The sequence below is a fragment of the Thermobia domestica genome, chromosome 16 (assembly GCF_964235325.1).
Source record: "Thermobia domestica chromosome 16, izTheDome1.hap1.1, whole genome shotgun sequence".
Lineage (NCBI taxonomy): Eukaryota > Metazoa > Arthropoda > Insecta > Zygentoma > Lepismatidae > Thermobia > Thermobia domestica.
This window is the reverse complement of record NC_137469.1, coordinates 139,278,250-139,295,585: the sequence shown is the minus strand read 5'-3', so window position 1 is coordinate 139,295,585 and position 17,336 is coordinate 139,278,250. Positions and strand designations below refer to the sequence as shown.

At 35.7% G+C, this 17,336-nt stretch overlaps 2 protein-coding genes across 2 annotated transcripts; both read right to left on the bottom strand.

Annotated features, from left to right (window-relative positions):
- Positions 1–647: 647 nt before the first annotated feature.
- LOC145672633 (general transcription factor II-I repeat domain-containing protein 2B-like) lies at positions 648–1,046 on the bottom strand. The gene has a single exon (XM_081741793.1). It carries the CDS (start codon positions 1,044–1,046, stop codon positions 648–650), a length of 399 nt encoding a protein of 132 aa, XP_081597919.1.
- A 362-nt stretch (positions 1,047–1,408) lies between these two features.
- LOC145672632 (general transcription factor II-I repeat domain-containing protein 2A-like) lies at positions 1,409–2,455 on the bottom strand. Its single transcript, XM_081741792.1, has one exon. It carries the CDS (start codon positions 2,453–2,455, stop codon positions 1,409–1,411), a length of 1,047 nt encoding a protein of 348 aa, XP_081597918.1.
- Positions 2,456–17,336: the final 14,881 nt, after the last annotated feature.

The window sequence follows — 17,336 nt, the reverse complement described above, 5'->3', positions numbered from 1 at the left end:
AGGGGTGGGAAAGTTTTGCCTGTCGCTAAACACGCTAAACAATATTGCCATCTTCACTTTATGCTAAAAATCAATTAAGTTAGATTTTTGTTACAGTAAATGGAGTTTTTGTTCTCTCGATGACAGGCAAAGTTCTAGGAGACAATGGTACTATTCGGAAGGCAAGCGTCAGGTTGTGAACCAGAGTTTAGAAAATGTTTCTGAGGGTTAGGTCAAGTTTAATACTAAATTTTGAGAGATTGGGGCTCGAGCTATTTTTTTTAATTATCGGGCCGGGGTCGGGCCAAAAACTTTTAAAATTTATCGGGCCGGGACGGGCTCGGGCCGAAAATCTTCAAAACTTTTCGGGCCCGGGCTGGGCCGGGCCTAGGTACATTCGGGCTGGATTGGGCTCGGGCCGAAAAATTCGGCCCGTGCAGGTCTCTATCTTCTGAAGCTTAATAATATTGCAAGAGCTGTGCACGGATTGCCCTATGCTTTAGCATTGAAACCAGTTACGCCACAAGAGACAAATGTCTGACAGTAGCAAATCAAAATTCAAACCAACAGAACACGGAAACGCACAAAGAGGCCGAATGTGTATAAAGTTAGAAACACAGAAAAAAGAAAATACACTATAAACACTAGTAACTGACAAGTGTTTTACTTCAAGCCTTGTTCTCTGAGACAGATGTACCGCACAATTTCTTCGTAAGTGTCTCTATACGAGGTGATATTGTTTGCACACAGCTTAGACGTAACAAACATTCCAGGTGATGGTTGGACAACGAACTTCTCTGGTTTGATTTCGTCAGTCGCATTTTTGAAAATAATTGCTCACGCACATACGTCGAACCAAACATTGACATAATATTGGCAGCATTGCTATGCAGTCGCGGAAATCGACATCGAGGGAAATTCCTATAGAACTCTTGTAAATTGCTTTTCTGATGGAATTTCTCTTTAAATTCCCTGTCGCACACTAAGTCTATAAGTTCCAACTCAACATCAGGAGGAGCGTCTGCAATGTTTGTAGAGAATGGGGTGGCAAATACCCTGAAGCTCATCTCCAAACATTTTATGTCCTGAAATTGCTTTCAAACTCGTCCTTAAGGCTAAGCAGCAAACTGCGATAATGAGTCAAGTCAAGAAGTTTACCGGATTCTTGTAAGGTGCCTAAGCTGGGAAAGTGAACCAAAATCTTGTTTTCAAATTGCTGCGCCCAAATGGATAGCTTCATTTTGAACGCTTCGACGCGATCGCACATATTTGTAATTAGCAGATGTTGACCCTGCAATGAGAGGTTAAGAGCATTGAGATGAGTAGTTATGCCTACCAAAAACGCAAGGTTGCATCTCCATTGGTCGTCTTTCAGTTCTGGCACGGAATGATCGTTCATATCGAGAAACATATCAATGTCGTTTAGTAACTAAAAGAACTGGTTTAACAAGTTCCCACGGCTCAGCCAGCGCACCTCAGTATAATAAGGTATGTCTCCGTATGCACTATTTAGGTCTTCGAGGAAGGATTTAAATTGGCGATGTCTCAGTCCATGTTTTCTGAGGTAGCTGGTGGTACGAACTACAACGTCCATGACATCGTTCATCGTTACACTCTTTGCACACAACTGTTCCTGATGCAACATACAATGAATTCCCCTGGTATCATGCGACACCCCAAGCTCTTGCAGTTTTTGTTTTAGTCGCGCCACGAACCCTGCTTTCTTCCCAACCATAGCAGGTGCCCCATCGGTCGCTACAGAAACCAGTGTATTCCACGCAAGGCCTGTATTTTCGACACTTTCTTCAACACACGCAAGAATGTCAGCGCCCGTTGTGGTGCCCTTCATAGGTACTATGTGCAACAGTTCCTCTCGAATCTCCAGATCACTATGTACACCACGAATAAAGATAGCAAGCTGCGCAGTATCTGTAACATCCGTACTTTCGTCGAGCGCCAGGGAAAATGCAATAAACGTTTTCGAAAGTTCCGATAGCTGGCTCAAAACATCATCTGCAAGATGTTCTATGCGTCGCGTAATAGTCTGTCGGGAAAGTGGAACCGATTCGAACTGCTGTATTCGAGATGGACAAAAGTCTTCTGCTGATATTACTATACACTCCTTTATTAGGTCTCCGTCTGTGAAAGGGCGCAACAATCTCGCAATATGCAACGCAATTTTGTAACTCACTCGCACAGAGGCTTCACACGTTCTCTCCCCGTCTTCCTTTTCCGATGCGGCCTTATTCTCTTTCAACTTCTTCAATTCTTCTTTGCGAAGATGTCCTTCAAGTTCCCCGTATTGCTCCACGTGATAAATATTGTAGTGACGTTGAAGGTTGAACTTTTTAAATTCGTGTAATGTTTTAAAGCACATTAAACATTTGGCTACACCGTCTTCTTCGACAAAGATATAATCCTCCTCCCACTGCGTGTTAAACTTAAGTGTAGGTGTAGGGCAGCGTCGTTTCGCCATCTTACCGCTTTCAACTCTTTACAACGACTGTGCTCGATACTGGTTTCTATAAGCAGATGTACACAGGGGGAGTTAGTGGCTAGATAACTAACGTATTAGGTATGCAGGTGCCAAAACTGGAAGCACGGATGATAGTAGGCTGAGCATAAGTGGCACTAGTCGCTGTCTGCTATACACTAGTAAAGCTGTTTCGTCATGTACTTAATCTTTACTTTTGTTACTACTACTACTACTACTACTACTACTACTACTACTACTACTACTACTACTACTACTACTAATAATAATAATAATAATAATAATAATAATAATAATAATAATAATGCGTATTATTATTATTATTATTATTATTATTATTATTATTATTATTATTATGAATAGTAGTAGTAGTAGTAGTAGTAGTATTCGGACCAAAGAGGGATGAAAATGGGGATTGGAGGAAATTCATAACGAGGAATCGCATAGATTATACCGCTCACCTAACATTGTTAGGGTCATTAAGTGTAGAAGGCTCAGGTGGGCAGGCCATGTAGCCAGAATGGAAGAAATTAGAAACGCTTTCATAATCTTAACTGAAAACCCAATTGGAAGAAGACCACTAGGAAGACCTAGGCGTAGATGGGAAGACAATATTAAGATGGATCTTGCAGAAATAAGAGTACAGAGTAGAAACTGGATCCAGTTGGCTAAGGACAGAAGTTAGTGGAAATATGTTGTAAACGCGGCATTGAACCTTCGGGTTCCACAGTCCATAGAGTTAGTTATTATTATCTAAAAGAAATGTTCAAATGTTGTTAAGAGACAATTACACAGAAGAACTGAGTTCCGACCAAACACTCATTTGCCGGAAGGAAATTCCAGAGCAGTCCAGTTCACTTTAAGCGTTATCTGTGCAATCCACGTTTCATGTTCGAGACATTGGGAATAATTGTTCGTATCATTCAGTTGGAACGTTCCCTACCGAGTTTACGCTGTTACAGTAGGCCTACAACATTGTGAATTTCAAAATCAGTTAGTAACTATCGAAGAAAGACAAGCGTGTAGCTTCAGTCGTTGATATGATTTAACATTCTTTTTCACTTTTAACAAGCCACCGGCAAGCAACCAGCCATGGACAATATATTTTTCCTTATTAAAAAGACACTCCTTGTTAAAAAAAAAACTCATGGTACTCACTACTGGTCACTCTTAAAAATGGAAAATCTCTTTGGCTCTCTTAATATTTTGTTTGATTCTTTGTGATCAAAGTAACTTTAAAAGTGGAGTAAGAAATACTATTCTTCCTATTGATAGTGTAATAGTGGCTTCTAATCTCCACAACCAACCCCTTGCTAAGCCTATTCGTACACACATACATGCATAAGCTAATTTTCTGGAGATAATACTTAAACAATTACAAACAAGTGCTACAGTATTTTTTTTTGTATCAACAGATTATCTCTTTTCCTAAAAAACGAAACAACATAATAGGCCTATAACAAACCCACTCTCGGATTAAGAACTTGATTATATATATATATATATATATATATATATATATATATATATATATATATATATATATATATATTGAAAACTGGTTTTCCATTGGGCAAACTAGCAAATTTTTATAAATGTAAGCGATGGTTTGGTTCCACCACATCCTTCTTTAACAAAAGGAAAGAAAAAGAAGAAAAGGAACGTACATAGTTTATCATTTGATTGCTGTTACAAGTTTGTGTTGTCTATAGTTAACGGTTACCACATTGTAAAAAACACTATACACTAAATGGCAATCAGTTACCATACATACTTTTTATTTTTATTTGGTAAGCTAGTGATTACCGCCAAGGTTGACAACACTTCCGCTCCTCTAATGACGAAACCCGAAGATTCACGAAGCACGAACAACGATATTTGCACGTAGAATGCTTGTGAGCGTTCACGCGGAGAGTTTGCACTATCTGCTCGCCGTGGCCAGGGCTTTTCTATATGTATTATAGTTAGCGTTTTTATGACTTTCTGTAAGATTTACAAGTAAGTGTTGTTTAGATTGGAATTTGGGTTGGAAGAGAGGCTTAGGTCATTTATCCACCATCATCAGCAAGAAATCGTCTTACTCCACGATCACGTGTGACTGTACCATATAGCTACGTTATCGCTACGTGCATGAAAAGACATTTTCCCACTGAACTTTGCTCTTTCACTACGTTTTGCTTCATGCACGTGTGTATCAAATAATATTAATATAAATCGGGACTTCTCCCTTTCATTTGCTCAACGTAGTTCATCGGAAATAAATTCTAAACTGCTTGTTTTGACTACTGCGCCCGTAATAATGGCAAATTTTATTGCCCCTCCCCGGATTTACATTCAAACGCCACCACTGTATGTGTCTACTGCTTTCTCCTGTTTTTTATGTTCGAATCTCCTGCTTTTCCAACTGATTGGTCTGGCAACACTGGGTGTTCAGTGTAACTGTTGTGCGCTTTGAAAGCAGTGATGTGCCGTAAATTATAGTTTTACGTCTACGCGATTGTCTACTGTAATCTATACGTAATCTACATTACACCTTTTCCCGTGTAGACTATGTAGACAACCACTATCAAATGTAAGGAAGAATTTCGTTGCTTGTTTGTTCATATTTCCTCATTCAGTTGTTTTGCTTCGGTGCAGCGAAAGATTAGGGAAACGACTAACATATAAAAAGTAGAGGGAATTATCTAATCTGCATGTTTATTCTGCTCTGCACATACCACTTCCTTAGATTTTCCACTTCGAGCACTGCTTTTATAATGAAACTTACAAAACTAATTCTCACCTGTGGGCTTTCAGTCTTGAAGCTGCTGTATTTGCCAATTTTTTCTTGCATATTTTACAAAATGAATAATATTTTTCATTTTCCTTCATCAAGACGAAACTAAGTATTCGAAAGTTACTATTCACTGGTATAGGCATTTTATTTTGTACACAATTTCGCAAGGTAACGACAAAAGAAAGCTCCTTTATTGTCCACAACGTCATATTAAATCACGTGTTGTTGACATATTCTACATAGCCTACGTTGGTTACATTGTCTACGCATAGTTGACACGTAAACGTAAACTATCGTTTTTTACGCGTAGACGCACATCTCTGTTTGAAAGTAATAGTATTCCATGTTCAAGTTTGTGCAAATTTGAACAAACACAATTTGTATGACAATTTTAAGGAAACCATAAACCTCAATTCTTCTATATTGTTCTATAATTCTTCTCTATAACCTTATAATTCTTCTAATTACCCCAACGACAATAGCTGAAGTAGAACGTTACTTCTCTAATTTTAAAATAGTTCAAACATTTTCGAGAAGCACAATATGTCAGGAAAGAATCAATGCTTTGGCTGCATTATCAATCGAGCGTGATTTCATATCCATCATGCCGAACTTTAATGATAGAGTAATAGGACATTTTGTACAGCAGAAGACACGTCGATAGACTTTATTTACAAACGATAAAATATTTATAATTCAGTAGTATTAATAAAATTTCTACCTGTAGACATTACGTGAATCCGAAATTGTTATGGTATCTGAAAACAGTGTTTCTTACGATATGGATATGGTATTTTTAAAGTTTGTTACACGCAACAGTGGTGTATTTAGATAGGAGCTATCGGGCTCAAGATCCCCCGAAATTCATTTAAACTTGTAGGCATACCAAAGGAAAAATTAAATGCTTATTCATATGCTGTGTATAGCTCCTCCCGAAACAAAATCCTAAATGAACAACGCTACTGACACCCAATAAGCAAAACAATAGTGTTTTGGTTGCGATACAGTAAATTTGTATATATATTTGTTAATTTCAATTATAATTATCATTTACGTATAACGATTAGAGTGCTAAAAGATACGCGGTTCGTGTACATTTTATAATTAATTACTGCAAACGCGAAATTTAATATACAAAAAACAAACTGTGCAGAACTACCTGAGATTATGGTATCGAGCCGCTACTGCTCTGTACATGTATTTAGTTAATTCGAACTTTGTCTAAATTTTAAGTAAATTACACTCCGCCCATGAAACAGCAAACTATTTTACGCGTACTACCACACAATGTTTGCTGAAGACTTAAGAAATATCCGCACTTATAAGGTCATTGGTGTTGATAGAGATGTCTAAAGTTTATTAGGATATGCAACAGATGGATTTTACCTATTATACCATCTTATTATTGGGAATTTCGTGCTGGAACTATCGACTGTTAATTGCTTGCTGCTATGGTTTTGAGGCAAGGGACTCTCGATTCAGCCTTTCTGCTCTCTCTCTCTCTTTTTTTTTTTTTTTTTTTTTTTCAGGATACTTTGCGGTCGGTGACGTCGAGTGGAGGTATCGCCAAGGATGTTATAAAATCTCCCATACCGCAAAATCGTGAAGCCATACGCATCCTATGATTGGCGATTTTCTTAGCTGTGAAAGGTTATTTTGGATAACTTCTTCTTACTCCTATTTATACACCCATGCGTTCAGCATGTAACCATTCTATAATATAAATATGAAGCAATGATTTAAATAAAAATAAACGACAGACATACTTGTGTCTACATATGAAGATCCCAATGTTTTGAGCCAAATTACGTATACGGCGGACATTCAGTTACCTAATAGGATGAAGATACATATGGGCAGATCCTCTATTTTATAACATCCTTGGAAATTGCGAGGTATCGTTCAAGAGAACAAGTGAAATACTGCATGCGTAATTACCAAGGATGTTATAAAATAGAGGATCTGCCCATAAAAGAAAATCGTGAAGCCATACGTCACAGCTTCGCCACACCTACTCTGCCCACTCCGCGCCACTAAGATTGCAATGTTTCGAGCCAACAAACATGGCGGAAACGTGAGTAGCCAATCAGACGTGCCGACTCAGACGATGCTCGGTTGTTTTTCGGCTTCATTCAGTTCATATGATGAAGATACATATGGGCAGCTCCTCTATTTTATAACATCCTTGGTAATTACGCTAGTTGGTATACTGTTCCAAGATGGGCAAAAGTTCCTCTACAAGACGTCACGGACAGGGAGGCAATCAGAACGCTAAACGCGAATTGGAGTTACCTGTTATTTTATATACCTTGGTTTTGTGGTACCTTTAATTAAACATAAAATAAGAAGCGGCAAGAACTAAAGATGTAGCATCCCAGTTATATATTCCAATCTGATTTTTGGAGCGTTTGAAATATTTCACCTGAAACAGTTCTGGACTATAGATAAACGGAAATGATGAAAGTACAAGCAATTTCATATATAGCATATGAGGATATGTTCATATAACAATCTATAGCAAGGAAAAATAAATTCATTAAGAATACACTATAGGCGGAAGAGTTTAAAAATAATTATTTATTTTTGTTTCTAAATTCTATGTAATATAGTGTAATATAATATAGAAAGATAGTGAAGGATTTCTCGTTATAGTTTATTATTACATATACCTTTGTAGTGAAGAAATTTATTTCAAGGATATTAATTTGATTTTTACAAGGTATTTGCTAAGGATCTTAGAAGTTACTAAAAGGGAAATAGAAAATAGGCTGAAATAGGGCGCCATCGAAATCTTCTTAATCCTCAACATATTTATTCGGCCATATTTAATATTTTGCGCTTACGGCAAGATTCTACTTTAGATAATTCACTCAGTGGTTCGCCTCCTTAAGACACCTAAAACCTAACCTAACTCAACCTAATCTAACTTAACCTAATTTTTTTACTACTGATTATTTACCTTCTCTAAGAGCTATGAAATTAAATACCAAAAATTGCCATTGTAATAAATGAATTGCCAAAATAAAGTCTTACCCATATATCTTTTTGTAACCCAGGTATCCAATAATCAATTAGACTTTAGAGCAGCCCTGGCCACGGCGAGCAGATAGTGGAAACTCTCCTCGTGGACGCTCACGAGCATTCTACGAGCAAATACCGTTGTTCGTGCTTCGTGAATCTTCGGGTTTTGTCCTTAGAGGAGCGGAAGTGTTGTCAACCTTGGCGGTAATCACTAGCTTACCAAATAAAAAACAAAAAAAAGTATGTATAGTAACTGATTGCCATTTAGTGTATAGTGTTTTTTACAATGTGGTAACCGTTAACTATAGACAACACAAACTGGTAACAGCAATCAAATGATAAACTATGTACGTTCCTTTTCTTCTTTTTTCTTTCCTTTTGTTAAAGAAGGATGTGGTGGAACCAAACCATCGCTTACATTTATAAAAATTTGCCAGTTTGCCCAATGGAAAACCAGTTTTCAATATATATATATATATATATATATATATATATATATATATATATATATATATATATCAAGTTCTTAATCCGAGTGTGGGTATGTTGTTTCGCTTTTTAGGAAAACAGATAATCTGTTGATACGAAAAAAAATACTGTAGCACTTGTTTGTAATTATCTAAGTATTATCTCCAGAAAATTAGCTTATGCATGTATGTGTGTACGAATAGGCTTAGCAAGGGGTTGGTTGTGGAGATTAGAAGCCACTATCAATAGCAAGAATAGTATTTCTTACTCCACTTTTAAAGTGGGGCCGCGGTGGCTCAGTGGTAGAACGTTCACATCTGGTGCTTGGGGTCCCGGGTTCGATCCCAGCCCCCGCCAAGTGAACTTTGCGGTGGACAAACACCGTGTGCGTGGGTTTTCTCGGGGTTCTCCCATTTCCTCCCACTTTCTTCATTCTATCATTTCATTCATTACTCATCATCACCGTCTCCTTTAGCCTAACCGGTATAAACGTGGGACGTAAAACCCAAAGATTTCATTTCATTTTTTCCACTTTTAATGTTACTTTGATCGCAAAGAATCAAACAAAATATTAAGAGAGCCAAAGAGATTTTCCATTTTTAAGAGTGACCATTAGTGGGTACCATTAGTTTTTTTTTTTAACAAAAAGTGTCTTTTTAATAAGGAAAAATATATTGTCCCTGGCTGGTTGCTTGCTGGTAGCTTGTTAAAAGTGAAAAAGAATGTTAGATCATATCAACGACTGAAGCTACACCCTTGTCTTTCTTCGTTAGTTACTGACTGGTTTTGAAAGTCACGATGTTGTAGGCCTACTGTAACAGCGTAAACTTGGAAGGGAACGTTCCAACTGAATGATACGAACAATTATTCCCAATGTCTTGAACATGAAACGTGGATTGCACGGATAACGCTTAAAGTGGGCTGGACTGCACTGGAATTTCCTTCCGGCAAATTAGTGTTTGGTCGGAACTCAGTTCTTCTGTGTAATTGTCTCTTAACAACATTTGAACATTTCTTTTAGATAATAATATTTAACTAACTCTATGGCCTGTGGAACCCGAAGGTTCAATGCGGCGTTTACAACATATTTCCACTAACTTCTGTCCTTAGCCAACTGGATCCAGTTTCTACTCTGTACTCTTATTTCTGCAAGATCCATCTTAATATTGTCTTCCCATCTACGTCTAGGTCTTCCTAGTGGTCTTCTTCCAATTGGGTTTTCAGTTAAAATTATGAAAGCGTTTCTAATTTCTTCCATTCTGGCTACACGGAATGGCCACCTGAGCCTTGTACACTTAATGACCCTAACAATGTTAAGTGAGCGGTATAAACTATGCAATTCCTCGTTATGAATTTCCTCCAATCCCCATTTTCATCCCTCTTTGGTCCGAATACTACTACTACTACTACTACTACTACTATTCATAATAATAATAATAATAATACGCATTATTATTATTATTATTATTATTATTATTATTATTATTATTATTATTATTATTATTATTATTATTATTATTATTATTATTATTATTATTATTATTTTCAACCTCCCGTCGTTCTGCTATCAATCTGGCAACGAAAGGCGTTCACAACTTAGCAAACGTGAAGCGAGTGACAAGTTACAGACTGAGTGCTAATGTAATACAATGTCACGAATTGTGTAAGCAAGCTAAAAAAAGGCCTGAAACAATTCGTTTTCGATTTTTGCAGTCGTTTTTACGTCTGTAAGCTGACATGTTTAATATTAGTTTCTTTCTTTCTTTCTTTCTTTTTCATTTGTTAGTTACTTCAACGCTAACTGTAACCTCTATCATGCGTCTTCCTGAATCAAAAAACGCACCAATTTTATTTCCTGCAGTGTTTTCGCGTCACTGCTTTCGAAATGGGGAGGGGGAGAGCACACCTGCACATTTCACGCTTGCGTCTGCTCAATGCTTCAACATCGTGCGAATTTGTGACCAGGTTTGGCCGTAGGTTTTTTACCATCATGTGTGGTTGGCAACACTTATCGGATGCAGTGAAAGGGGCGGAGCTACCAACACCTGTGCTCACCTGTTCTTATCTCCGCTCGTTGTCGCTCACGCTTCGGCTCCGGGAGCCAATTCATGGGCAGGCCTGCTTTAGAGGGATAAAAGTGATAGGTGTTCAGATTTAATTGTGGTAACTCTTTACATCATCACAAGGGTAATTATTCGATTTGCTTGGAACTGCCCATGGCCTGTAGAAAGATGATTCAGTACGTCGTACAGCGGAATGCTGCATTTGAGTAGGGACCCATATTAAATACTTCCTGAAAGAATTTCATTAAACGTGGTGAAATCAGATTCCACCCTCAAAGTAATTCAAAATACTTCTGAAGGTGGCTAGAGAAACCTACACTTTGAAAACAAACTGAAACTTCAGTGAAAATTCTATAGACAGTTTATTAGTCATTTAGTTCCAACATGATGATTGATGTCCACGACGCCATGATGGTCGAAGGTCTTTAGCAAACTCAACTTAATGGACAGTTGGATCAATGTTCCTTCCTCATGTTACTATTCAAGATTCCTTTGACGAGGCGAACAAAAGCAGACGAAATTGATTGTAAATATTTAATCTGTAGTAGCCTCAGACAACTTAGTTGGAGTTGCAGCAATGAAGGTACCAGGAAGTCGCATTACTATTTTCTCAGAGTAAAGGAATTTCAATATCCTACTGTTCCAGCTAGAACAACATGTAACTCCCAATTAGATTAATACATACCTTGGTGAATCGAGGATTATTTTCGACATTTGGAAATCCCGAGGATTAGTGAAAGTAATTGTTTATGTGGAGTATTGGAGTATTCAAAAATGATAAATCATTTTTTAAAATTTCGTATGTGCGAGTATAATAACGATAATGATAGAGTAATAAGCTAAAGTTAACTTCGGTACCTTGATAACATATTCCACATATCATTATAATCGAAGTTCGAAAATATATCTTTTGGAGGATAGTGGAACTTGTATCATAATTTTAAAACATGTATCATAGTTACTACATTGGTATTAAAATCGACAAAATTTTATAATTACTTTCGAACTGATAACCATCTAAATTAACGTTACAACGAATAATTGACATTTATATTAACCATTGCTATTATTTTCGTAAGATATTATCCTCATAGTTCTATAAATAGTAAACAAAAAAAATCAACTGTGTACCAGAAGTCGTCGAGTTTTAATCATTTCTCTACTTATACCTTCAGTATAATGAACTAACGCTGTACCGTAGCCATTTCTTTATGTTGACAATCCTTAAATTGTAAAAACTGATTTTTTTACACAACTAACAGATTATTAAAGGTTAAAATAAACTTTGTTGGAGGAATTAGATACTATGTAGCAGTTCTTAACAATTCAAGAACAAATAAATAAATATAAAAATATTTTCTATCTGCAAGACATTAGTAATTTTGTAGTTGTCTTACTTTATTTATTATTTGAACGGTTACTTTTTTGCTCTAGCCTCATCATATGTATTATCAGGTTTACTCATTGGAGAAGCGCTTGAGTGAGAAGAAGAAGTTTCTATTAAAATATGTGTTTAAAATATGCGTTGGAAAATGAGTAGATGTTTTGTTTTATGTGTATTTATTTATGTATATTTAGATGTGTATTTAGTGCAGGTTTTACAGTTGTAAGTTAGATTAATTATTGAATGAAAAGAAATGTCACGTTTCTTGATATTGTTGATTTTAACTTGAATATGTAGTACGGGACCAAACGTAACACTGAAATTTACCGAACTTAATGATTCCCCATATGCCTAATAACTCATCCTGTGAGTAGAGCTGTTTCAACAGTGTGGAATGCGATTTACAGGTTGTAAAATGCAAAGGAGAGCTATTATCTTAAGTTACTTAAGTTGTTTATTTTACTTTTGAATTCTTAATTTTCAGTTTACGAAATTCCTCTATTTTATTTGCAAGAAGTTATCCTGTAAACATGTTTTCGAAATATTTCGAAAAGGGATATTGAGAACTAAATATTATTTTTCAGAATTACATGAAAAAATATAATGTCACCAAATTTGTTTTTGAAGCTGAATGATGTGACTCATTGTATCCATTTTTTATTTCTATTATTTGGATTTTATAATAAAATAGTTGAGTTGAAATAGCTTTTCATTTCATAAGCAGAAATTAGTATCCATATTGATAAGTAAAGATATCTTGGTGTTTTAATGTGTGCTTATTAAGAAGCGGAAGTTAGTACAAAGGTTATTTCGAATATAACGAACATCAGATTTCCATTGTATGAGAATAGATACGTGTGTGGGAAAACAGTTCATGGAATCTTCGTGTTAAATAATATTTGGTTTCAGAATTAACATATATTTTATTCGATTCTTTTTTTAAATTCGGATTTACAAAACTTAATTTTTTTCTTTGAAGCAGACATACTTTTTTCTCAGGAAGCTGTCTTGCTCCTTTTATTCTGTAAATCCCACTGTTGACTTCCGTAAGCGAGAGCCGACTGAAGAGATGAAAAAATGGAAAAATTAAATCTTTGAGTTTTACGTCCCACGGTTATGCCGGGTAGGCTAAAGGAGACGGTGATGATGAGTGATGAATGAAATGGTGGAATGAAGAAAGTGGGTGGAAACGGGAGAACCCCGAGAAAACCCACGCATGCGGTGTTTGTCCACCACAAAGTTCACTTGGCGGGGGCTGGGATCGAACCCGGGACCCCAAGCACCAGAGGTGAACGCTCTACCACTGAGCCACCGCGGCCCCTGACTGACTGAAGAGATGAGAACTCCTCATTGAACCAAATGTGAATCTGTGTCCACTTTAGATCCAGGCTAAGTTTGAGTTTAATTTTCCGTTTGTAGATGGTATCCGTCTATCGAACTGAAAACAACTAATACTCAGGTTGCTTTTCGAGGTATGATTCCAGTTGGAAAGAGGGAGTTCCATGATGGGCTGAAAAGTGAATATCATTTTTCTTACTATCCTCAATGCTAAGTAATAATGAGAAAAGTTTCTACTATGAATCAATACAGGTCGATATTAGTAATACAGATATTCTGGGGCATAAGAGTATAGTATATTATTCGATCATTTATTATAATTATTGCTATAAATTTTTTGTTCATTCAAAACAGGTCCAAATATAATTTATTAATGTTATTATCGATAATTGTACAAAGTTAAGAAAAACGTTGGGTGCTACTAATAATTAAGATTATGTATATAAAAACAATTAAGGGTTAACTTTAATGGTGCACCTCAGGTTTTACTAAAAAATGAGATATTTTACAGCAGAAAGGAGATAAGAAATTGTAATTTGGAGTTCGTATGTGATCTTTAGGAGTCTAAGCTTGGGAGTAAAGTTATGTTTAATACGAGAATAATTTAACATTACCTAACTATTTGGGTTTATTATTTTAAAACGTAACCTGTATATTGAAATAAAGTTACAATTTCCAAAAGGAAAAAAATGATAATCGAGCTTCTTTAGATACAAAAATCATTTTGTATTTATCTGTAAAAAATGGCATTTGAGAGATACAACACTTTAATTCTGGGGATTTAAATCAATCTTTTTGAAATATTTAATCGGTAATAATTAAATCGGTAGCTTAGTAAAGTATTAAAAATAAAATTGGTCCCAATAAGTTTCGACTACTCAATGGTTAATTGATGCTCTATATACTAAAGTTCTAGAGTTGTATAATACCGTTTAAATGTTCTTGTAATAAGGGGTAAAACTTGGGTTTTCATATTAGGAGAATTATTAATTTTATTATATAGTACTAGTTTCGTTTAATAAATTTTATGTCATTTTCAATTTGAAACGATTTAGAACTTAAATCCAATTTACCTTTACAAATTGGATCATTGTGATCCAATCCAAGTTACAACAAATCCAACTTAAAAGCGAGTTAAAACATTTGTTATACTGTAACAAACTATGTACGAGTAAATCTTGTGAATAATCCCGTCGATTACAAGGAAACTTGAGCTTCAAATTTAATAAAAAGAATGTTTCAATATAACAAATTTACGATTCAGCATACTATAAAGTATAATGATGGCGTACTTAAACAGAAACAATTTAGAATTTCATACTTTATAAAATTTACTCAGTACAGCTAGGAGGTATTACGAAAATCATTCCACAAATAAGCCATACAAAAGAGTTTTATAATATAATTTTGTACAACATATTATTCCACTACATCTCCGAGAGTAACTTCCAGGTTGTCCATTTCGTCGTCATTCTTTAACATTTCTTGTACGCGCCTTTGGCGTAGGAGAGCCACGTTCGATTCCTGGCGGGAGCACATGTGGTTCAGATTTCACGTTAATTAATTGTTCTCATTTTATACAGCTTTGATGCTGAAAGGGGCGTTAAACTCAAAATCAAGTAGTTTAGTATTCCTTATGCCACTACAATAACTTCTGGGGTTCTGCCCCTACAGACAGACACTCTGGTCAGAAATACGAAGGGGTCTATTGTTCGGGGACCTTATTCCGTAATGGTCTGTGTCTGCCAAATCTGCGTTTACTTTACGATAATAGGCATTATAGCTATAATTGATTTTCCCCTGTTTTGAGTTCCGTTCCCTTCTCTAATTTTCTCAAAGACTTGAATGGAATAAGGCCCCAAGTCAATCAGATGTTTCCAACATCTGCAAAAGAAAACTTTTTGATCTAAATCTCGCTCATAACACTGTTTGTTGTAATTTATATAAGTTTATTTATTAAGCTGAACGTTTCGAACAAGAATGTTTATTACTTGATTAGACAAATAATTTTCGTAAATGAAGTTTTAAATATCATAAAAGGAATAAAGCTTATATGCCCAATTAAAGAAGCAAAAGCAAATGTTGATTGTTAAAAGAACAAAATCTAATTAGTACATGAAAATTTGTGACACAGTGAATCTGACAAAACTTTTAAAATATGACTTAACGTTGAGCTTCAGGGCTAAAACAAACCAATGATCCAGTTAATTAGAAATAGCTAGACTACTAATTATTTTGTAATGCAAGACGGTTACTTACGTATCACCTGAGATCTCTTGTACGTAATAATAACTTTAATTTAGTTATTTGATAAACCCACATGCAAGTTTACTCATGTGTAATTTGAGTAAAATTCAATTTTCCTTATAAAAATGCCTTGTGCAAATATGTCCTAAATAGAGACACTTTTAAGTCAATACTAGATCCCACACACATAAGGCATGTAATTATGTACTCTGAGACTGTTTTTAAATGGTATATAACAGGATTTTACTAATGAAATAATGTTCTTCTGCGTTTTTTATAAAGCATTTCCTTATTTTTTAAAGTTTACTAGAGGCCATGTCGAGACTTGATCCATTTGTTCTTCAGACCAATGTCCTGCGCTAAAAATGGCGTTTATACACAAAACGAATAAACCTTCCACAGAGACAAGGTTACTAGAGAACAGGTTGCCTCTTAACCATGCTGCACATTCATAGGCTATCCCGGAATGACGTCACATATAGACCCGTGAAGCGCGCAAAAAAATTGTCGTCTGCTTTTTTCCCCACTTGGGAAAGAATTAGGAAGAGGGTCTTCGCGTAAGAAGTCCTATACTGAATTAACGTTACATAGTAAAATCTTTTTTTTTTTTTTTTTTTTTTGATTGCATGCAGAATCAAACTTAAGTGTCTGTAATTTACTACATAGAATAATGATCGAGAACAGAAGTTATAATAATAATTGTGTTTTACGATAATATTCTATTGTTAAAAACCTTACCTCAATGGACAAGTTTCCTGAGGTTTTTGTCTCGTTTGTCCTGAAAGCTTCCTTCTCTTTTTACAGAAACCTTAACACGTTTCTGTTTTGCCAAACTATTCAAAAACAATTGTGCTATATGTTCTCATTCGCACAAATGTAGTCACTATTTCAGAATTCAAAAAATGAAAATGAAATGAAATTTTTGAGTTTTTCGTCCTACGGTTATGCCGGTTAGGCTAAAGGAGACGGTGATGATGAGAGATGAATGAATCAGAATTCACATTAGCATTACTCCCACAAATAATCCTCTTTAGACATTTCATGGTATCTTTTCCCATACGCACTGTTCTTCCATGGTAAAATGAAAACTGTTCTTGCATATCTTTTACACACGAAAACACTCTTCAGTAGGCTGTGTGAGATGGCCATGAGACAAGATTTGAATCAGGGGTGTAGCCAGCAGGCTTATCTAAGAGGGGCCCGTCATTTGGGGGGGGGAAGACAGCTACAATTTACAAAGCAAAAAAAGTGTTACAGTTAGTGATTTTGAGGCCTGAAAAAACCGGAAATTTTTAGTTTCCGTCCGGAAAACTAAAAACACTTTAAAAAAAAAAAAGCTTTGGTTTTTGCTCTTTCCCATAAATATTATGTACCAAGTAGTTTTTATTATGATTAACCAAGAACTACATCTCCGGGCCAAATGTTATGCCTTTGTGCATAACTATTACAATTTAAGCCCCTTTACACAGAACCTATCTACATAAGAGTGATATTCCTTGAAATTTCGCTTAATTTCTTTAAAATTTCCGGACAAAAATATTTATTTATTATTTTTGACTAAAAACA